The 23,959-nt window shown below is 39.4% G+C and overlaps 1 protein-coding gene and 1 pseudogene across 1 annotated transcript in view; one reads left to right on the top strand and one right to left on the bottom strand.

Moving 5' to 3' along the window:
- Positions 1–23,959, top strand: part of DMGDH (dimethylglycine dehydrogenase) — a 103,974-nt gene that overhangs the window by 26,039 nt on the left and 53,976 nt on the right. The window contains exons 6-11 of the mRNA XM_020998451.2: positions 10,914–11,162; positions 14,058–14,256; positions 19,644–19,813; positions 20,176–20,329; positions 22,563–22,728; positions 23,765–23,895. Coding sequence (XP_020854110.1) covers positions 10,914–11,162; positions 14,058–14,256; positions 19,644–19,813; positions 20,176–20,329; positions 22,563–22,728; positions 23,765–23,895 — 1,069 coding nt within the window. The remainder of the gene's footprint in view (positions 1–10,913; positions 11,163–14,057; positions 14,257–19,643; positions 19,814–20,175; positions 20,330–22,562; positions 22,729–23,764; positions 23,896–23,959) is intronic.
- Positions 646–870, bottom strand: LOC110216558 (ubiquitin-like protein 5 pseudogene; annotated as a pseudogene).

Here is a 23,959-nt window from a genome sequence, read left to right as displayed (position 1 = left end):
TAAAGGAAGCTGTGCTTTGCTTATATTTGATCACATGTTGTGAAATGTGAAGAAACATTCCTAAAGGAACATTTTTCATTGCTCGTATGGGAAAACCACTGTATTTTTAATCATCCAAGCATAAGATGTTGGCATGTTCTTCCATTCTCTTTTCTCTTTGTTGCCTTGTTATTCTTCTTTCATTTAAAAAAGAAAGCAAACAGAATTTTTTGGGAAGCATTTGTTTTCTCTCCCCCTCCACCCAGCAACTGAACAAAAACACTCATACCAAACATGTATCATCCACCATAACCAATGCCCCCACTTTGCATTAAAGTCTTTCACTTTTCCTGCAGAAAGTGCACTTCGTCTTTGGTTCTCTAAAATAATGGCTTGTCGTTGCATTGATCAGGGTTCTTAAATCTTTCAAAGCTGTCTCTTTTTAAGGATGTCATTTTAGAAATTGTTCTCCTAGTTCTACTCACTTTACTCTTCAGTTTGCAGAGGTCTTCCCACCTTCCTCTGAAACTATGCATTTCATCATGTCTTCTTGTACATTAACATTTCATTACATTCATCTATCATTTTTTCCCCACCAACATTGAAGTTATTTTATTAAACTTTCAAAAAGGGAAGAGAGGTGCAGATTTGGGGGATGGCGTGTTGCTACCCCTGTTGGTAATAAAGCTCTAGGTTTATTACATCGTGGATCTCATAGTCCCCCAGAGCCACGTGGTCCTTGAAGATTGTGTACCATTTCTTTAAAATAATCATGTTCCAACCGGTGCCTGTCTCAGCTGCAATCAGTTTCTTTGGGTCTCCTATTGAGTCGTCAGTGTTGCGATTCACGTGGACCTTGTTGCCCAGCCTGTCCTTACATACAACCTCCATTATGGCTCCAGGACATCCCTAGCCCCTAACCTCCCTAGCTCCTGCCTCACTGTGCACAATCATCATATTTTTTTAGCCATTTTCCAACAGGTGGGCGCTCTCTTAGATTCCAGCTACTATCAATATAGTTGTATATATAAGTCCTTTTCTTCTTTCTTTTATCCCTTTGGAAGTATATGCCTAATAGTGGTATTCAAAGTGTAAGGCCACAATATTTTTTGCCCTTATCATTTCTCTTCTTCCATTCTGATGCCTGCTACTCCCTCTTTGTCCTTTGACTAAATCCTGTCACCTAACCCAATGATGTCAAACTCAGATAGGAATGAATCCCTGCCCAGAGGCATATTGACTTAGAAAATCACAAATTGGAATTATCTATGTTGTATTGTATCTTTATACTGTTAAATATTTTCAATTACATGTTAATTTAACTCCAGCTGTCTATGGGCCAAGAATGTGACACTTCTGATTCTAAATTTAATAGCTCTACTTTCTATTTTCTTTCTGTTTTTATTAGTACAGTTGATGATTCCTATTTTCTAGCCCTATCCTTTCCTACTAGTTCAAATTTCAGTTCAATGGTAGTCTTAATCTTTCCCTTTTAGAATGTGCTTAGACGTGCTCCATAATCTCTTCTCCAGACATTAGAACTGATCTGGTATTATGTGAGAGAATTCTCAACTTGGCAGTTGAGAAAATAATCGTCTTGACATAGCTATAATGGCTGTCTTGTGAGACAACAATGTCTCGTGAGAATACATATACAGGCTATTTTAGAATCACAGGATACAGAGGTGGAAGGGACCACAGAGATCATTAAGTTTAACCCTCTTCTTTTACAGATGAGGAAACTGGAGCCCAGAGGAATGTGGCCCAGGTCCCAGGAACTAAGTATCAGAAATGGGGTTTGAACCCAAGTCTTTAAAACCAAATCTAGAGCTCTTTCTAGTTTATCATATTGGCATAATTATTTTCCCAGACAAATAGCAAACTATGCATATAAATTACATTGTAACACAATAATGAAATATAACTAAGTAAAAATTAAAAGAAGCAAATAATAAAGCTTTTATAGCTTGCATTTGCTTTGCATATTTGGTATGTATACCTTATATATGTATGTGTTATCTTCACCATTAGAATGTAAGCTCCATTCTTGGCATGGTGGTACATGTCTGTAATTCTTATTACTGGGGAGGCTAGTAATTCACTTGAGCTCAAGGGCTGTTAATGGGGAGCTGGACTAAGTTGAACATTAATATGGTGAGCATTAATATGGGGAACATTAATATGGAGTGGAGTGGCTGAAGGGGGGCAGGATGCCTAAGTTAGAAATGGAACAGGTCAAAGCTTCCAAAGATCAGCAGTGGAGTCAATGTGATTTAATGAATAAATATTAGAAACTCTTCAAAAAGATTTTCCTTCAAATATTTTAGGTTCTAAATACCCTCTGGAGACCTTGGGATTTGTTTTAAATCCCCGCACTTAGGTCAAGGTTGGAAAAAACATTCCTATTTTTTTAAATAGCTAAGAGTGTCATTTGAATCCTTTTTTCCCTTATTGCATTGTGAAATCAATCTTTATGATAATATTTGATACATTCATGTTATATGCCATTGGGTAACAAAGTCCCATATGACCTAGGAACTTATATTAAATACTTACTGATTGATATAATATTAGAGTTGAGAAGGACTTAAGAGCTATAGTTCTCAAACCAATTTTGCTCATGTTACAGTATTCTGTTCTGTGAAGAATCACGGCACACTGAACATTGAAGTTGGCAACACTATGACAGGCTTGAGCATACCCAATTTCCCTTTAATAAAAGTTCAATTCTTAACAATTTTAAGGTCTGACACATTTAGATGTTGATATGTATATGTAACAGGTAAATTTTGTTTATTTCGTAGCTAACATATTTAACCTACTTTATATGCTGGGTGAGTAAAAATTTTATATTTTATATTTATAATCTCTCTATATAATTATATATATTTATACATCTATATATAATTTATATAGCATGATATCCCAAAGTTCTTGCCATATTTGCCAAAACTTACAGCATAATAGCGTACAGTGGCATACTCTTTCAGAACCATTATCTTGATGAAGCCTTTCAAATGAGAAAATATATACAATATATAGATACTATATGTGTAACAGGGTTACTGTGGCAGGGTAACTTCATATGTGGCAAAAGATATAATAAACAAAGGAAAGGCCAGGGAACATGGCAATGGATACATCTACTGCTCTTATTCTAGACTTCATTTTTTGTTCCCAATGTCTATCCCCATACTCATTTTTTAAACCTAGCTGTGGGATAAATCATAATAAGAAGGGGCATACTGAAAGTGAATGATAGAGTAGGAAGAGATCAGCAAAGTGGAGACAAAACTATCCCTGTTTGCTGATACCATGATGTTTTACTTAGAAATCCAAGGGAATTTGCAAAGATTTAGACAATTAATAGCTTTACTGAAATTGCAGGCTAAAAAATAAACCCACAGAATCAATAAAATTATATGTAATAATAACAAAATATAGAAGACAGTGATGGTAAGAGAAGTCCCATTCAAAATAACTACAAAAATCCAGAAAATATTTAGAAATTAATCTACAAAAGGACACTCAATATTTGTATAGATTTAATTACAAAAAATATCCTTAAGGAAATAAATAGCAACTTGAATGGCTGGAGACTATTCGGTGCTCATGGCTGGGCAATGCCAATATAATAAAAATGATAACACTATCAAAGTCAATTTACAGATCTAATGCTGTATAAATAAGACTACCAAAGGGATACTTACAGACCTAGATTAAATAATAGCAAAATTAATTGCCTAAAGATCTATGTTATTGAGGGAAATAATGAAAAAAAAAGGTAGAAAAAAAGGAGGGGAAGATATCTAGCCTTCAAATCTATTATAAAGCAGCAATCACAAAAACCATTTGGTACTGGTTAAAAATTAGAATAGTAGATCAATGAAACAGATTAGAGAAGAATGGTTCAGAAATAATTAAATTCAATAACCCAGTGTTCAAGAAACTCCCAAACATGAATTGCCTAAGAAATAACTCCATATGTGATAAGAACTGCTGGGAAAACTGGATAGCAATCTGGAAGAAATTTGGCTTAGATTAACATTTTAAACCATAGTCTACAATAAATTTAAAATGGATAGGTGATCTGAATATTAGAAATTACACTATAAAAAATTTGAAGAGAAGATAAATTATATACTTTTCACAGCTATAAGCAGATGGTAAATTCTTCCCTGAACAAGGAATAGAGGCAATTACAAGAGATGAAATAGACAATTTTGATTACCTAAAATTAAAAAGCTTTTGCAAAAACAAAATCAATGTATTCAAGATAAGAAGGGAAGTTAGCTAATTGAAGAAAAAAGTTTTTGGATAAAGTATCATTGATAAAAATTTGATATCCAAGATATCAAGCTAGATAATTAATAGAAATATAAAGGACCAAAAGCTATTCCCCATAATTAAAGGATATGAACAAAAAGTTCTCAAAAGAATTGAAAACTATTACTAACTATGTGAAAGAATGCTTTAAATCCTGAATAATGAGAGAAATTCAAATCAAAACAACCCTGAGGTTTCAGTTCATACCTAGCAAATTGGCAAAGATGGTAAAAGACAGGAAGAGAAAAAAAAAGCAAAACTAAATTCTGAGATGTCAATAGCTTTACCAAACTATTATAGTTTGAGATGTTACTTAATAACCATGTGACCCTGGGCAAATCACTTAACCTCTGTCTGTCTCCTCATCTGCAAAATGGGGATCACAACAACACCTACTTTACAGAGTTGTTGTGAGGGTCAAATGAGATCATATCTGTAGAGCACTCAGCACACATAGGATATGATTAATAAATGTCTGTGTTCTTTCCTTCCCTTACTCTCTTGCCATCATCACTCAACGACCTTCCCTTCTTTGAGGGTTACTACATTTGTCTATTTCACCTAGTTCGGTCCCTTATCACAGTCAACTATCAGATTTCTGGTCATTCTTTCTCCTTTTTCAAGGTACCTGAATAAAAATCCTCTCAACTTCAATACCTGGATACAATCTTAGAGACTGATATTCTGATTGTTGTCCCCTTGAACATCCCTGTTCATGAACCTCAACTTCTATTGCCTAAATCTTTATTCTACTTCAACCTCCATAGAGATGACTGCATCATAGATCTCACCATCTCCTCTAACTATGATCCTACATCCTGAGATTATTCTTTTTATTACCTTCTATACTTTCATCTTTTCCCTTCATTATTCCTCCTAAATTTATTCTTTATTCTCATGGTGACCTCTAGCCCCTATGCTACCCGTGGTTATTCTCCCAGACTGTCCCACAGACTTGGAATGCACCTCTGCTTCATTTACATCTTTTAGAATCCCTAGCTTTAAGACTTGACTTGGATACCATGTCCTATTGAAAGCCCTTCCTGATCCCCTTAGTTATTAGTTCTCTCTTCTTCCACAAATTGTTTTCTACTGCATCTGCTGAGCAAGATTTGGTAGAGAAAGATTATAGGGAGAGGGGTGAGACTGGTTTCATGCATGGTATGTAGAGTAAAGAATGTACAAACTACTGAGGAAATCAGGAAAGGCTTCCTGTTTAAGCTGAGTTTTGAAGGAAATTAGAGATTCTATGATACTGTGGCTAATACAGGGACAGGGCTTTGCAGATCTTAAAGTGCTATATTAACATCAGCTCAGTACTTCAGTGGATCTGGGATTGCAGGTAAATTCTACCCCAGATCATTCAGGCTGCAACTAGCCACATCACATCCGGTGCAGCCACTGAGCACAACCTCCTGTAAACCCTTTGCATAGAGTCCACCTTGTGGTAATGACAATAATAGCTTACAATTCTATGCCATCATACATCGGACAAAGCACTTTCCTCACAATGACCCTGTGAAGGCAGGCACCACTGTATTCTTATTATTATTATCCTCATTTGAGAGATGAGGAAACACAGATAGTAAGTGTCAGAACCAGGACCTGAACCTAGGTCTCCGGGGCTTTTCCTGTTTTATTCCATTCTGCCATGCTGTATGACAAGGCGGCCATCATAAATGGTGAATATTTTCCATACAATCCCTTCCAAATAGTCTTGCTTGTCTCCTTGTGAAACTTTCTTAGGTATTTTTAAAATTTATTTAGTCATAGGCGTGCTTGGCTTCTACACATGTGGAGCTCAGTGTTCAGCCAAAGGACCGCTCAACTTTAGCTGACTCTCAGGGTCAAAGGCATGACAGAGAATGGAGCCACTGTTGAGTTCATGACAAGCCCAGGGAGAGCAGGAAGCTCTTCAGCTAACCTTCACCCTTTGTTTTAACCTCATTTTTGCAGATCTCCACCAATAGCTTTGGTGCCAACAATTCTTAGGACTTTTGTTTATTGGAGTGTTCTCTCTCTCTCTCCCTCTCTCTCTCTCTCTCTCTCTCTCTCTCTCTCTCTCTCTCTCTCTCTCTCTCTCTCTTCCTGTTTCTCTCCTCTCTCCTTCTCTCTCTCTCTCTCTCTCTCTCTCTCTCTCTCTCTCTCTCTCTCTCTCTCTCTCTCTCTCTCTCTCTCTCTCCTGTCTTCTCTTTTCTCTCTTTCTCTGTCTCTGTCTCTTTTCTCTCCCTCCCCTCTTTCTCTCTCTTTCTAGAGCATAATCAACATCTTTCCATTCTACCTAGTATGCACTGGAATAAACAGTTCAAACCAGCTTCTTCTGACTGCCTGACTCATGCATGCCCCCTCTAACCCAAGGCAGTAACTGCCTCCAAATCCAGTCCTCTCTTCATTCTATCATTCCATTACTTACTATCCATGACAGTTGTGTAGACATTTTTCTTCCACTGACATATTATAAATTAATTCTTATATATACTGGCCTGTCACTTCCTCAGTTTCCTCAATTTCCATTATTGAGAGGCAGTTTAACATAGTAGAAAGGGTACTGGCCTTGAAGTCACAAGTGCCACCTCTGACACATACCAGCTGTGTGATCCCAGGCAAATCACAACCTCTCAGGACTCAGAGCACTACGTCTATAATTTGCAGAGAAGGTGCCAACCTTCATCAGTAGAGGGTTTCCTCAACTAGGTGGCACAATGGATAGAATGCCAGGCCTGGAGTCAAGAAGGCTCATCTTGCTGAGTTCGTATCCAGCCTCAGACATATACTAGCTGTGTGATCCTGGACAAGTCACTTAACCCTGTTTATCTCAGTTTCCTCATCTGTAAAATGAGCTGGAGAAGGAAATGACAAACCCCTCCAGTATCTTTGCCAAGAAAATCCCAAACGGGGACGCAAAAAGTCAAACATGACTTGAAAAAACAAAACCTCTTATTTCATCTCTTGCTATGCCTTACTTCTCTTAAACCTATTCATCATCCTCACCATAAGCTCTGGTCCCTCCACTGTTCTGTGCCTGCCAGGCCATCCTTCCAGCTCTAGTTGCATTCTCCTCTTTCTCAGTTTCTGCCCTTTAGCCAATCAGTGCAACTCTATCCTGTCCTCTGCTTTTGAATCTCTTGTGAAACCCCAGCCTTGGATTACTCCCACCACCTGCCCCTTTTGCTTCTGTTCACATGCTGCTAAAAAGAACTGGGAGAAGACAGACAATTGTATTGATGGGATCCATTATACTCATTTATTTTTGTGAGGCATTTGAGGTTAAGTGACTCGCCCAGAGTCACACAGCTAGTAAGTGTTATGTGTCTAAGGCTGGATTTGAACTCAGGTCCTCCTGACTCCAGGGCCAGTGCTCTATCCAGTGCTACACTTAGCTGCCCCAGATGGGATCCATTATAGATTTTAATAATCTAATTTCAACTGGGCCTTCACTGCAGCAAAGCAGGCCTTTTCATTCCTCTCTGATGGATTCTCTAACCCAGTTACTCCAAAATTTGTCTTCTCTCCTCAGGCATCCCTCCCTTCTCTCAGCTGGGGATCTTGACTCATACTTGACTAAGAAAATCAATGCCATTTGTTGTGAACTTCCTCTTCTCCACTCCTTTATCAGAACCTTTTCATCCTCCCGGGCACCACCCAGGTCTAGTCCATCATCACTTCCTCCATGAACTATTTCAGTAGGCTTCTCATTGACCTTCTTGACCAATAGTTCTGACCTAATCATAGTTCTGACAAGGTCATCTCTGTTTTCTCAATAAACTCCAGTAGCTCCCTATCACCTGTAGAAAAAAAAAATCATAAAACCCTCTCTTTGGCATTTAAAGCTCTTCGTCACCTGGCCCCTTCCTATCTTTCCAGGCTCTTCGCGTACTCTGTGGCCTATCCATACTGGCCTACTTTCTGCTTCTCCCTGCTCCATTTACTTTCTCTGTGTTTTTTTTTTTGTCCCTTCTATCTCCTGTTCCCAGAAAGCATTCCCTTCTCAAATCTGTTAGAATCTCTGGTTTCCTTCAAAATTTGCTCAAATGTCACTTTCTGTACGAGGTCTTTCCCTTTTCCCTCAGTTACTGGCATTTTCCATATCAACATTATCTTGTCTCTGATTTGTTTGTTTGGGGTGGTATGTGTTTATATTGGTGGTTCTGAGAGGAGCCAGCTAATAGGAGGGAAAGGCTGTAGGGGAGGAGGGTATTTCCAATGTGTGAAGTCCAGGGTAGAGCAAGTCTCCAGGGTAGAGGAGGCAGGCATGCAGCCTATAGAGGTGTGTAGCTAGACTCCAAACCATTAGAAGATCGTAAGATGATTCATGGGGATGGTGGTTGACCTAGGTAGGAATGGAGCCAGTTACGCCAACATGTTGGCTAAGCTCCATTCACCCACATTTGTTATGGCACTGCAAAAGAACTACTATTTTGTGACTATTGCAGAAACTAACCAAGGGTCACTAATATAACTCTGTCATTCAGAAATAAAGGAACAGAGAGCCACAGCCATGGTACTAGGATGCCCAAGCAAGACTAGACTGTGACATGTAATAGGCACACACTGAACCTACCATTTTCCTCTTAAACAGAGACACCACGTCTCATTTTGGGAGCCACAGAGACAATCCTAGGGCTCCTAGGATTGAGACCTGAAAGAGATCTTACAAAGATCAAGAGCACGGAATAACGGAAAGAGAGTTGACCTTGGGATTAGGAAAGAGCTCAGTTCAAATCCTGCCTCTGAAACTTACTAGTTATGTGTCCATGAGCAAATAATTTAACCCCTTTGAACCTCAGTTTCCTCATCTCTAAAATGGGGGCAATAATATTGGTGTAATCTATCTCACTGTATTGCTCTGGGGGGGTGCAAATCAATCAATCAGCCAACATTTATTAAGCACCTACTATGTGCCAAACATTGAGCTGAGTGCTGGGACACAAAAAAGAGGCAAATAACAATGAAAAAGATAAGTGAAAATAATGCATATAACATGTATTATATCAGTTTTAGCTAGTATTCATTGTCTGGTCCTGCTTACCTTTTTTTTTTTTTATAGATGAGGAAACTAAGGCCTTGTGAGACTAAGCAACTTGTCCAAGGTTACAGAATAATAACTAGCAGAGCCAGCGTTCAAAATCAAGGAATCTGAATCCAAAGCTAGAACTCTTTCCAGTGTATTCTACCCATCCCACAACCTGGATCAGAGTTAGAAGAGAATAGAAAAGGAAATGATCAAAGCGTTAAGAAATAGGACCTGGGAGGAGAAAACAAAATTCAGAGCAGTAAGTGGGATTCCTTAGTCATCTGATAAACTTTCATAAATTGTCATGAAGAAAAATCTCATACACAAGAAAAAAAGTTCATCTATTGAATAGCTATTTGACGATGGTGGTGTCAGATAATGACCATAACCAATTGACCCCAATCACAAATAGTCGTTCTCTCACAGGGATGTTGTGAGGCTCAAAGGATATAGCATATGGGAAGTATTTTACAAGCCTTAAAGAACCATATACATGCCAGCTAGTAATCTCCGCTGGTTGGAGATTCATCACTAGAATAGGACATAACCAGCCTTACTGCTGTTTTGGCATCCGAAACACCATCCTCCAAGTGCCTATCCTTTGCATTCTTAAAACAAAAGGCCTTAGTAACCAAGACTTAATCAATAACATGATCACATTTTAAATTTCTTTTTATTCTGGACTTAATGAACACCAAATGAAATGAGAGTTCCCATGGAGATAGCAGAACATTAAGGCTTTGGGGACACCTTGTATACACAGGAGGTAACATTTTGTTCTTCCTCCAAGAACACATAGCAGGATACAGACAGTAGGTACTAGATAAATGCTTGTTGAATGAAGAGTGCAGAGAGGGTTCATCCTGGCCAACATGTACATATTGCTTTCCATACACCATCTCACTTGGTTTTTTTTGTTTTGTTTTGTTTTTGGTTAGGCAATGGCGTTAAGTGACTTGCCCAGGGTCACACAGCTAGTAAGTGTTATGTGTCTGAGGCCGGATTTGAACTCAGGTTTTCCTGAATCCAGGGCCCATGTCCTATCCACTGTGCCACCTACCTGCCCCTATCATCCAATTTGATCTTTACCCTAACCTGGAGGGCAGATCACATTGGCATCACATCCCTGTTTTATACCATCATAGATTTAGTATTGGAAGGAAACTTAAAGACCCTGGAGTCTATCCTCTCATTTTATACATAAGGAGAATGAAGCTGAGTGATTTGCCCTGGGTCTCACAGCTATGAGGTAACAGAACTGGTATTTGAACCCAGCGCTTCCTGACTTTAATTCCACCATCCTATCCACTATGCCATGCTGCTTCTAGATAAAGTTGAGGATCAGAGAGGTTAAGTAATCTGCCCTGGATCACACAGCCAAATCTTATTGGGGAGGGGAGGATTACAGATTAGAACCATGGTCTGTCCTTACTTTAGGGTCCTCTTCCCATTATGAAAGAGAGGAAAGTGTTTTATACTCTGCCAGATGCATAAGCAATCTTGCCCAATAATTTTCTTTTTAGTTAAATCACTTTATAGGATGAGCACCATTTTGTTATGCTTGTGTTAAAATGCTCAATTATTATTCATTTAGGATTTTGGGCTCGTGAAGTTGGCAAAATGATTGGACTAGAACATCCTCTCATTCCAGTTCATCATCAGTATCTTGTCACAGCGACCATACCTGAAGTGAAAGCTTTAAAAAGAGAACTCGCAGTTCTTCGAGACCTGGAAGGATCGTACTACATACGACAGGAACGAGACGGGCTTTTACTTGGCCCATATGAAAATCAGGAGAAAATGAAGGTCCAAGATTCCTGGGTGACCAACGGAGTCCCACCAGGTCAAGCCATTAACTGACACATCCATCCATTCAAAGCAATTTTGAAGTTCCCTCTAAAGTCACAAAATTCCCCCAATACTGGGCAATCAGAAACCTGGGGGGCAAGGAGAGTTAGATGCTATCCTGAGGTCCAATGCCCGTTTTGAAAAGAATCCAAGGAGGATGTCAGAAAGAATGTGCACTTAGCCTCAAACGCAGATTCATTCCTCAGGATGAACATGCTCTGAGGGGCTCAAGGTGTATTCTCTCCTGTCTGATTCTGGACTCATCCTATCAACCCTTCCTTCCCTTTGCCTTACTTAGCCTTATCTTTCCTCATTGCCTCTCTTCCCATCCTCCCCAAGGTTGAAAGCCAATACCAACTCATTTTAAGAGATAATAATGGTAGAAGAGGCTGCTGGGGTTGCGGCATTCAGCCTAACATATGTATGTATGTATGTAGGTATGTATCTAAGCATATGAAACTTGAAAAGTGTATATAAATATATCTGAGCCAGTTGTTTTCATTCAGAGAAATGTAAACTCAGATTTTATTTTATTTAGAGCATGAAAAGTGAGGCAGTGGGTAGGAGGTAAACAAAAGGAGAATAAGAATTAGTTAGGTTTTTGAAATAACCTGCTTCTTTCTTGAGAGGTTCAGAGCTAAGATGAGGCAGGGTAGGATACTTTTTGCCATTCAGATTTTTTAAAATTTCTGATTCAGATGATTATTTTATTCATTTTTCCTATTCAGATTTTGCTATTTTCATTATTTCCCATTTTGATTTTGTTATTGAAATAAGAATTTAAATTTTATTTATTTTAAATTCTCATTTCAATAACAAAATTCCCAAGGGTCAGTGGAAAGAGAAGCAGTTAGGTAGAGTTCCTTTTCTGGCTGGAGGGAGGGGTCCCTCAGGGCATTTTAAATTTTCACTCCTAGAAAATATGTAGTCGTAAACAAAAGGTAACAATATTATAGAACAAACCTGGGTTCAAGTACTGCCTGCTAGAGACACTGGCTATGTGTCCCTAGGTAAGTCATGATGCTCTAGGCAACTGACTACAAGTTGTAGAGCAGGTATTTATCTACCTTGGTAGAGAGAGTGTTCTCTATTCCAATGAAATTGCAAATCTACCCCAAAACAAACAAATAAACAAACAACCCCAAATTTTATTATTAATTTAATTATAATTATTTTCTTACTTATATAAATTTTAATCATTTTATTAACTACAGTAGGAAAACAAATGAGAAACCTGTAAATGAACAACAATTAGTCCCAAAGATATTTGTAAAACCTCAGAATCACTTAGCTCAGAACATGAGGGCTTCCCTGGCAGAGTCCTAACCCATAGGTTGTCTTGGACAAATGATCCCAAGCAAAACAGAGTGAAAATGTAGGTGCCAATTTGGCTCTTTCTGTCTCCAAATTCCAGCTATTCCTTAAAGAGCTCCCTGCTCTCAAACAAAGCCACCTGGCCCATCTGTATCTTAATCAGGATGAAATTGAATCTCATCATTTGGTGCCATCTTCTCCATACAGAATGAAGGCAAAAGACCCCAGAGTTCCCCTGTCCTCTGATGCTACTGTTTTACTTTCCTATGCCATTCTCTCTCCTTTCTTTTTTAAAAAAAATCTTTTTAGACTTTCTCATTTATACTTTATTTTTATCACTTACACACCAGAGACACAGAGAGAAAGGAAAAATATCCCACCACTGACTGTATTTGTATGGTGTATATGCATAGGTGTCAACTAATATGAGAGGCAGTAGGGTCCAGTCCATAGAAAGCCCACCTTGGACACACACTGATTGTGTGCCCTTGGGCAAGACATTTAACCTCTGAATGTCCCTAGCTAGCTTTCTACCTCAGAGAATATAGTAATGAAATGACAGATTAAAAAAAAAAAAAAGAAAAATATTTGTGAGGGAGAAATAGGAAGAAGATGATTATTGTGATCACCCTAGGTCTTGGAGTGATTTTTCCCAGGTATTCTACTTTGACTCCCCTGCCCTTCTCCAGTTTTAGTGTATTTCCTGTTGGGCAGCTAGGTAGTGCAGTAGATAGAGCACTGGACCTGAAGTCAGAAAGACTCCTCTTCCTGAGTTCAAATCTGACCTTAGATACTTCCTAGCTCTATGACCTGGAACAAGTTCATGTCACCCTGTTTGCCTCAGTTTCCTCATCTGTAAAATGAGCTAGAGAAGGAAATGGCAAACCACTCCAGTATCTATGCCAAGAAAACCCCAAATGGGTCATGAAGAATCGGACATGACTGAAACAACTGAACAACAACATTATATTTCCTGTCACATTTATGCTCCTATCTTTTCAAAGGCTTAGTAATACTTTTTATTCTATACTCTAGTAATTTCCCTTTATGTCCCTCCCCCCTCAATCACTGAATCTTCCCCATAACCAAAACTGTTAGTAAAATCAAGCCACATAGCAACTGGCTTATTCTATAGCCACAGTCCCTCACTTCTTTACAGAGGGAAGGGAAATACTTTTCATTGTCTGTTGTCCTGGATGAAACCTAGTTATGAGCCAGACTCTGGCTATTTATTTAGCTTAGAACTTTTGTCAGTCCACTTACCTCATACACAGAAGGTAGAATAGGTTAAGAGCTAATTGGTGTCAAAGAAAACAATTGCTCATTTTAAAGTAAAATCATTTGGGAACATCAGGAAATAGACTAAGTGGGTAATAAATCATACACAGAAAAATTATGGAATTTTAAAAAGGTTTAATTTCACAACTAATCATTTTCTTATTCTCAGTGATAACTATCTATTAATATGAAAGCATTTTATTGACAGTTTGTCTTCTGCTACAAGTGGTCTCTTAAATTGAATATGCATTACTTAAAAATAGATTAGTGCCTGGGTAACAGTGAAATGTATTTTCAGGTTTTGGAAAGGAACTTTTTGAGTCTGATTTAGACAGAATCATGGAAAATGTGGAAGCTGCCATGGATATGGTCCCAGTCTTGAGAAAGGCTGACATCATCAATATTGTTTCTGGTCCTATCACCTATTCTCCAGACATTCTGCCCATGGTGGGACCACATCAGGGTGTTAGAAATTACTGGGTGGCCATCGGTTTTGGGTAAGTATCCCAGTAGAATTCAATAATTCTGGTACATTTATTTATCCTAATTGTTATTTTGAATGACACCTGTCACACGAGCTCAGACGAGAAGGCATGGAAAGGAGACAGAGAGATTTTTCTTCTCTTGATAAAGGAATATGTGTTCTCCGTGATGCCAAGAAAAGTTGAGAGTATGTCTTAGTGGAGAGTCAAGAAGACCCAAATTCAAATTCTACTTTAATCACTTACTTATATGTCTGAGTTTTAGCAAGTAACCATCTCTCTGAGCCTCAGTTTGCCCATTTGTAAAATAGTTATAGCTGCCTTACAGGTGTGAGGATCAAATGAAATAATGTATTAAAGTGTTTTTAAAAGTCTAAAAGAATGAAATATGTGAGCTCTTATTTTTATTATATTTTAAGAGAGTCTTGTTGAAGTAAGATGATAGTATCGTGATTGAATTTTAACAAAAGGGTAAATTGAGGTAAACTTGAGCAAGATAACATTTAATAGCAGCAACATGCTACCTGTCAATAAACGGGTCCATGGAGTGAGAAGACAGCTCTCCTTTTTTAGGTTTTGGGGAAGACTAAACAGGATAGATGACATCATGGGACTGAGGACATGAACGGTTATAGAGCTGAGGCGTAGGGAACAACATGATTTATTGGAAATTTGGTAATGGGGGCTAGCAGCAACCCCGATTCTTCTTTCATGAGACTAAGATGTACTTATTGTTCGAGTTCAGGTGTGAGATAATGGCTCAGACTTTTGGACAGCAAACCAGACAGCCTTGAAGGATAGCTTGGTGGCATAAAGATACCTTGCTTTCTCACACATTCTCCAAGGTCAGTTAAATTCCTTGAGGCAGGAGAGCTGGATTTTTAAACTTAACCCATTACAGGCCAGCTGAACCCTGAATTAATTTCAGAGACAAAGAACCATGACTTAAACAGTTACAGGACAAAATCAATTACTTGCAAATAGGATTGTTAAGAAAATGACACAGGATCAATTTTAATCTTCTCAGTAGCATGACATAATGGATAGAAGGCTGGCCTTGGAGTTAGGTAGATGCAGGTTCAAAACTTGCATCTCACACATATTAGCTGTGTGACTACAGATAGATTACTTAACCTTTCGATACTCTAGGCAACCGTTGAAAACAAGTTGCCTATCTGCAATAGTGGAGGAAATTTCTGCACCAGAAGTTCCCGATGCCAGTGAAATGACAGGTCTGAACAACAATGAGTGAACTGGTAGAGAAATGGAAATTATTCAGCTTGAGAATAGCGACTGTGACACTGTTTAATAATAATATATTATATATTGTAATATATTATGTCTATGTGTCATATAAATATAAATATATATATTTAAATATAAATATATTATGAAATAATATAACAACTAACTAATATTTATATAGTACTTGAAGGTTTGCAGAGTGCTTAACATACATTATCTCAATTTGATCTTCACAACAACTCTGGAAGGTGGGTGGTATTATCATCCTCATTTTACAGATGAGGAAATGGAGGAAAAGAAAAGTTGAATGACTTGCACAGGGTGACACAGCTAATAAGTACCTGAGGCTGGATTTGAACTCAAGTCTTTTTGACTCCCAGCCTAGCACTCTGTGCATTGCACCACCTAGCAGCCTAGCTAACTGCTTAATCATTTGTACATATTTAATGCTTAATGCACTCACCAGTGGGGCTAGACAGTTCAAGAACTTCATTTGCTCTAGTTACCTGCCATTTCCATTACATGGTTCTGTTGTCTCTCAGTATCCTTCTACAAGACAATTGGAATTAATTCTATGAGCATATTTTCGTGAAATGATATGACAGTTATGATTCTAACGACCTCCCATGTAGCCCATCCAAGGCTCTCTTTCCACCACCAATCTTACAATTCCCATTTGTCTAACATGATTTGTTTGGTTAAATTCCCCATGGTGGTTTCCTGCTTATGGGTCCATTATCCTCTCGATGTTTTGTTTTTAATATCTGCTCCATTAATTTTGTGAATATTGATGTCAGGCCTACCTTACTGCCAAATCACGGCTCATGAAAACGGATGCTCTTCCATTTCACTGTATCCAATTTTAATCCTTCTGCTAATGGAGCCTGTGTCCACATTTCTGGCTTTACAAATTCAGCACCTTACTTCCTTGTTATTCCTAGGACGTATGATTGGAAGCTGAGGAATTTCACCAGGCCTTTTGTAGCTGGGTCCTCTCCTTCTTTCCTTTGTTCTTTTTACTCTCCATCAGTCCATGTACCATCCCTCCCCCAAAAGAGACAACAACAATAAAAGAAGTCTTGAAGAGGAAAAGAAATCACACAAAGACTACCTGGGAGTGTAAGGAAGGGGATAGGGAGGGACAGTCCCACTGCCTTGGTGTGGCTGCAGGTGCAAGGGCCGGTAGGTGTATTTATAGGCTGACTAGGGGTCAGTTTCAGTGTTTTTCAAACACAACCTGGCAGAGCTACTTCCTCCACCTCCTCCACCTGCTTTTCTGCCCACATAGGACGCTCCCTAGTGATAAAACCAAGGAGGAAATAAAGGTTGTTCAGTTGTGTCTGACTCTTTATGACCCCACTTGAGGTTTCTTGGCAAAGACACCGGAGTGGTTTTCTCATTTGAACTCAGGAAGATGAGTCTTTCTGACTTTTGGCCTGGCTCTCCATCCATTGTACCACCCCGCTGCCCACTACTTGTACAGTAAAGGTGCCACCTCACCTTTCTAGAATTCCTTTCCTCAGAGTAAAGACAAAACAAAGGAGAAGTCATTATCACTCAGTTCCAGGAAATGAAGATGAAAGTGGCCTTACTTAGCTAGGTTTTACCTGGTCTTTAAGGATCAGATCAAGTCCCACCACTGACACAAACTGGCCATGTGCCCTTGGGCAAGTCGCTCAGTCTTTCAGTGCCCCCAGCCAACTCTCTCAACTGCAGAGCAGTTGCTGATCTGTACTGGAGGAAGGAATTTCCTCATCTGCAGTTTCCAATACCGAGGAAATTACAGGTCTGTTCCAAAAAAAGGACAATCTTTTCTCTCCAGATTGCTAATCCACCAGCATTTATTCAATGCCTAGTATGTGTGAGGCACTGCACTACGAACTGGGACTGCAAAGACAAAACAACGTACAAGGTCACCCTAACTGTATCCCAGAAGGCAAGTAAGTGGTGGAGTGCCTGGCCTGGAGTCAGAAAGCCCTGAGTTCAAACCCGGCCTCAGACACTAGCTGTGTGATCCTGGAAGAGTCACTTAACCCTGCTTGCTCCATTGTCCTCATCTGTAAAATGAGCTGGAGAAGGAAATGGCAAACCAGAATCTTTGCCAAGAAAACCCCAAATGAGTTATAGAGTCCAATGCGACTGTTAACAACTGCAGGACAATAGAAAAGGTATTCCCATCCCACTTTTCCCAGCTGCCTTCCCCATTCAACCACTGTGCTGGCACAGCCGCACACAGCCCACTGGGGCAGATTCACTCTGTGCCATCCCCATGTATCACCCATGTGTATCATCAGTGGAATCAGCAGCAATGGCAGCGTGTGCTGGCCTCGGGCATCCCAGGGTGTCTCCACCATCTCTAAATGAAGTTGCCTTGGGTGATGGAATTCCCAGCTACAACTGGAGGATTTGGGACGAGGATTAAGGACTCCCTTTTGTTTGGCTGTGACCAGGCTTTTAAAGGAGCTCATCTGCATATTAATTGTGAGCTTCTGGTACAGGCCGGACTTGCTTCCCAAAGTATTCTGAAGAACCTTACTCTGTGACCACCCAGAAATCCAGCATCACTTTCACAAGTTGCTCCAGGGCATAAGCTAGATGCCACGAGCTTTTGTGGTCTTAGTCCTTTCAACCTAAATGTCTCCCCACACCGGAGGCACTGTTTACTATATTTGAATTTTTCTTATTTTTGATACTGTTTTAAAGGGGGACAATAGAAATATCAATGCTGAGCTGAGTGACAGAGGCAGCTTGAGTCCATGCTTCAAGCAAAGGAAACTGTGTATATACCTTCCCTATTCTTCCAAGGTTCCCCTAGTACTTCTAAATAGACTTACCATTTAGCAGGTAGTGGAAAAGGTATAGGCTTTTGGACTCAGACGACTCATGTTCATATCTCACCTCTGCCATTCACTTCCTAGTTGACCTTGGGCAAGTCATTTACTCTGTGTAGGCCTCAATTTCCTCATCTGTAAAATAAGAGGAATGGACTCAATGATCTCTATAATCTCTTTCAGTTATAAATCTATGAGCAGAAGACTCTCTGGACCTAAAGTATGGCCCTCAGGGTCAGGGTGATCTCCCCACATTTGAAGTTAACTTGATACCATTGAATAACATGAATGGTAAATTGCATTAGAAAGTACAGTATCACATATATTCATAGAGAAGACTGATTCCACAAACCAGAGAGAAAATCATTCTCATTACTCTATAATCTCATCTCCTACTCCATTTAAACATGTGACATGTTAATGTCACATGTTTAATGTGTATATACATGTCTATACCGATGTATGTATATTTAATTACCATGGTCAGTCATTATCTTGATTTTACAGCAGTTTTGTACATAGATACAGAATTAGCCCACCCTCCTCTCTCAGCTTCCATTTCCTCATTTGTAAAATGGGGCTCATAACAGTAGCTCCCTCATAAGGCTATTGTGAGGATCAAATCAGATAACATGTACAAGGTGCCTTGTAAGCCTTAAAGCGTTATTATATTATGGTGACAACTATTACTAACATTATCTTTTATCATTCCTCACCAAGAGGTAAGCCGGTAGAAAAAAAATTGAAACCAATGTTCCTTTCTGCCCATGACACATAAATCATTCTTCACACAGAGTGCCATGTTCTTTGTTAGGTTGCCTTAAAGACATCCACAGGGGAGGGTGAACCAAACACCAGCCCGAGGAAAGATTCCTACCTTTTACTTGCTACAACACAAATCTTCAGCACTCCCTCCTCTGACTCATTATAATCAAGCTTGGCTCCGGAGGACCAGTGAGATCACAGTTATTGTCTGCTTGTTTAACTTTCGTTGTTTTCTGTTTCTTGCTTTGATCTTCACTTTTTTCCCCTCTAAAAGGAACATCCAGAACAGTCTGCTGTCTCTTGACAGTGGGGAGGCAAACAAGGTCTCTCTCAGACAGGTAGTTGAATCTGGATTCTTTAAAATTCTTTTTTTAGAGGAAAAGATTTATGACAATATGGAGACTTTTAAATAAAAAATGCGATGTTCTAAAGACCCCCTTACACACTGATGCAAATATTGGTAAACACATTAAATGTCTCTTATCATTTCTGACTTTACTGAAAAAAATCCTAATAGATGTTTTTGTATTAGGATGTTTTATCTCTTTTTTTTTTTTTAAGATATGGGATCATCCATGCTGGTGGGATAGGGAAATATCTCAGTGATTGGATCCTTGGTGGAGAACCTCCTTTTGACCTGATTGAACTGGATCCCAATCGTTATGGAAAATGGACAACAACTCAGTATACAGAGGCCAAAGCGAGAGAGTCTTATGGATTCAACAATATTGGTAAAGGGTCCCATAAGAGGGTTTGCAGTAGTCACCATCTGGTTGACTTTTATAGATCTCTAGAAAGCACATCTTTTCAAAAACATAACACAGACATTTTGAATAATGTTTTGTTTGCACACTTGATAAAACCAAATTAAAATTGTATTTATTTAAGATCCTAAGTGGATTCATGGCTTTTTGCAGGGATGAGGCTAAGTAGGGATTTCAGCATTTCTTCATTTAACCCTGCAATGCATAGTCATTGCTTCTGGATTTTTAAAAATAAGAAATGTATTTGGGGAACCTTGTAAATATATTTTACATTCCTGTCTAGATGATATTTAGTATGTGTTCACTTTTTTTTTCTTTCACCTTTCCAGTGGGTTACCCTAAAGAAGAAAGGTTTGCTGGGAGACCTACTAAAAGAATCAGTGGGCTTTACAATATCCTTAATTCTAAATGCTCCATGGGCTTTCATGCAGGATGGGAGCAGCCACATTGGTTTTACAAGCCTGGACATGAGCCTGGATATAAGTATGATTCAAACCACAGTGTTGTTGTTACCATAGTGCAAATTGTCTGCTTTGAAATGGAAGGAAATCAGGATTGAACCAGTATGCCAACCTTCTCCCTTTCTCTTCCCCTTCACTGGGTCACTTGGAGCAAATCCTGTTTTGTTTTAGGGCATTTATCAGCTCTACTGTTTGCTATGAGAACCTTTGGGGGATTAAGAGGGAGATTTAGAACCTTAGCTATGGTCTGGCCCCGAGGACCCTTTGGGCTTTCCCAGGCATTCTCAGACCTAAATAGCATTAGGCAGTACCCAAAAGACCAGAGAAATCCCCATTCCACAATAAGGGTGCTTCTCCAGGGTTTTCTCTGGTCTCATGCAAAATCCCAAGGAGGCACTGAGAACTGCCTCTGGAGCCGACTAGAGGTGCCGCACTGAAAGCACCCATGATATGTAGTGATGTGCATCCAGGGACTCATAAACATCACAAAAGCCTCCCATATTGGGTTCTGCATGGGAAAGCAGAAGGCAGATCCTTTCTGGAATGAGAGGAGAGATCATCAACCATGCCCTTTCTGTTAAGATAAAGTATACCTTTCAAACAATTATTTTATTCTTCTAAAATGCTATAAGGCATAGTCATCACACTTTATCAATCCCAATTATGTTTGTCAATGAAAGTTAGTAAGGCCTAATGGTCAGAGGGCTGGCCTGAGAGTCAAGAAGACCTGGGTTCAAGTCCTGCCTGTTGGGACACAGACTAATTTTGTGATGCTGGGCCAGTCACTTCTCCTCTCAGCTGTTATTCAGTTGCGTCTGACCCTGTGTGACCCCATTTGGGGTTTTGTTGGCAAAGGTGATAGAGTGGTTTGCTATTTCCTCTTCATCTCATTTTTACAGATGAGGAAACTGAGGCAAAAGGGTTGAGTGACTTGCCTAGGGTCACACAGCTGGTAAAAGTCTGAGGCCAGATTTGAACTCAGGCCTTTTTGACTCCAGGCCCAGGGCATTATCCCTAGTGCCACTGGCTGTCCGTATCCTCTCAGTGCCCCAGGCAAAAACCCAAGAAAGTTAACCAGCTGTATGATAGAGGGGTTTCCACATGGGAAGAACTTTATAACTGGGGAGGGGGAGGAGTTTACTAAATTCACATGTGCTTTTTCTGAGTTTATAGTCCAAAAGAAAATAGCAAATCAAGTAGCTCATTAGCTTTATCTGCAGCCTCATTTTAGTTGTTTTATGAAGCTTCCATTTCTACATGAAGTAGAGGTCTACTCAGCGCAGAGCAAAGTGGGCCATTATTCATTGATTTTAGTCTGTGTAGACTGCCAACACCGATCATCCTGAGGGTAAAACAGTTTCGTTTGTTTTATCTGGTTCCTGAGTGCTCTAGGTGAATGCCAGCCCCACTCCATTCCCACATTTTAGTTCTCAGAGTACCACTTGTTTCCCAGCTGCGGCACTTTGCTAGGAAGCTGAACCCCACTCCCCTCCATTTGGAGGCAGTCCAAGTGCACGACATAAGGGAAAGAATACCAGCTTGGGAGCCAGGCCACTAACTGACCATCCCTTTGGGCCTCAGCTGTCTTGTCTCTGAAACAAGGGCTAGACGACCTCCAAGCTCCCTTCCAGCTCCGGCAGTCCTTATGTTCTGTCTCTTTTTCTAGTCAAATGAATTAATATTTCACCCATTCATTGCTACGTGGATAAAAGTTACACAGGAGTAACTAAAAAGAGGCTAGAGTCCATCTCACATGAATGATTTGCAAGCTGTAATTTGATGATGCAGCAGCGTAAAATGGAAAAAAAAAAGTCCTTTGGCCCTGGGAGTCAGGGAACTTTGGTTCAACCCCCGCTTCTGATGATTCCTACATGTAGGAATCATGGGCAAGTCACTGGGTCTCAGTTCTCTTTTCTGTTGTTGTTTTTGAAGGCTGTAGAGGGTAAGTGACTTGCCCAGAGTGCCTTAGATAGTATCTGAGGCTGGATTTGAACTCAGGTCCTCCTGCCTCCAGGGCTGGTGCTCTATCCACTGTACCACCTAGCTTGCCCCTCTCAGGCTTCTTATCTGTTAAACTAGATCATTTCTGCATTCCATTCTAGATGTTAGATCCCAGAGAATGTTATTGTTGGGTTTTTTTTTCCTGGATGGAATTTAAACAACATAGAAAAAAGCAGGTTGTAAAAATCCTTTTGTTCTGTGATTCTATAAAATGGAGTAGCAGCTGTCTTATGATACTCAAAACTGTGTTTCAGGCCAAGCTTCCAACGTACAAACTGGTTCCAGCCAGTGGGCTTAGAGTATCAACAAGTTATGCAAAGAGTGGGGGTGATTGACCTATCCCCATTTGGCAAGTTTAAAGTCAGAGGCAAAGATTCTCTTAAACTGTTGGATCACCTCTTTGCAAATGTCGTTCCAAAGGTAAATAAGAATATGAGGATACAAGGTTCAGGGGTAGTGGCCTCTAGGATCCTTCAGCCTTTCACTATTTTTTCTGGAAAGACAAAGTTTTTGTTGCTGTTCAGTTGTTTCAGTCATGAATGACTCTTTGCATTCCCCTTTTTTGGGGATTTTCTTGGCAAAGATGTTGGAGTAGTTTGTCATTTCCTTCTCTAGCTCATTTTACAGATGAGGAAAGTGAGACAAAGGGGGTTAAGGGACTTGCTCAGCTTCATACAGCTAGTAAGTGAGGCCACCTTTAAACTCAGACCTTCCTGACTCTAGGCCCAGTGCTCTATGCTCTCTGCCACCTGACTGCCTCCAAAGACAAATTACAACAAAAATAAATTATTTTAGTACATATAATGATCTTGAGAAGGAAAACAGATAGCAATTCCCTTTAGCTTATACCATAAGTTTCATCTCTTTTATGTATTCAAATTTTTATATAACCAGTGAAATTTTCTTAAAGGAAGAGTATACTTGTGGTATTATCAAGGGACTTACTCAAAGGACCTACTCTGTTTAATCATTAATTTACTCATTCATTCATTCATTCACTCATTCATTCATTCATCAAATACTTACCATATGCAATATGCCATTCTAGATCACTTCTACTGTATGGAATATACTACACCTTGGGAAGATGCAAAAATGAATGCTATTGTTCTGTGTCCTCAAGGACTTTGCAATATATTAGAGGGGAAATGATGTCAAGAACTTGAGCACAGCATTGACTAGTAATAATCTGGATGTTTAGAACTGCAGACTAACTGGAGAGAGTGAACTATTTAAAAACAATCACCTAAGAGAACAATTTTGAAATTAATCTTTTCTGAGTCAGGTTTAACACATAAAAATTATGATCCAAAGTCATATTAGTTAGCATATGTGAATACATTAAAGGCCTTTTAATCAGTGACTAAACATTTTGCTTGTATTTTGTACCAGGAAAACATAGAAGGTTTTTTTTCCCCTTTTTACCCAGAGGTAATTATGCATTTCTTTGTTGTAGGTGGGTTTTACAAATATAAGTCACATGTTGACACCAAAGGGCAGAGTTTATGCTGAGTTGACCGTCTGCCAGCAATCTCCAGGGGAGTTCTTACTGATAACTGGTTCTGGGTCAGAGCTTCACGACCTGAGGCAAGTATTATTTTCATAAGATAATTATGGATTCAATGGGGGCAGCTAGATGTTTCAATGGATA

The sequence above is a fragment of the Phascolarctos cinereus genome, unplaced genomic scaffold (assembly GCF_003287225.1).
Source record: "Phascolarctos cinereus isolate Bilbo 61053 unplaced genomic scaffold, phaCin_HiC Scaffold_4;HRSCAF=312, whole genome shotgun sequence".
Taxonomy (NCBI): domain Eukaryota; kingdom Metazoa; phylum Chordata; class Mammalia; order Diprotodontia; family Phascolarctidae; genus Phascolarctos; species Phascolarctos cinereus.
Note: the sequence above shows the minus strand (reverse complement) of the source record. Positions and strands in the feature narration are given on the sequence as shown.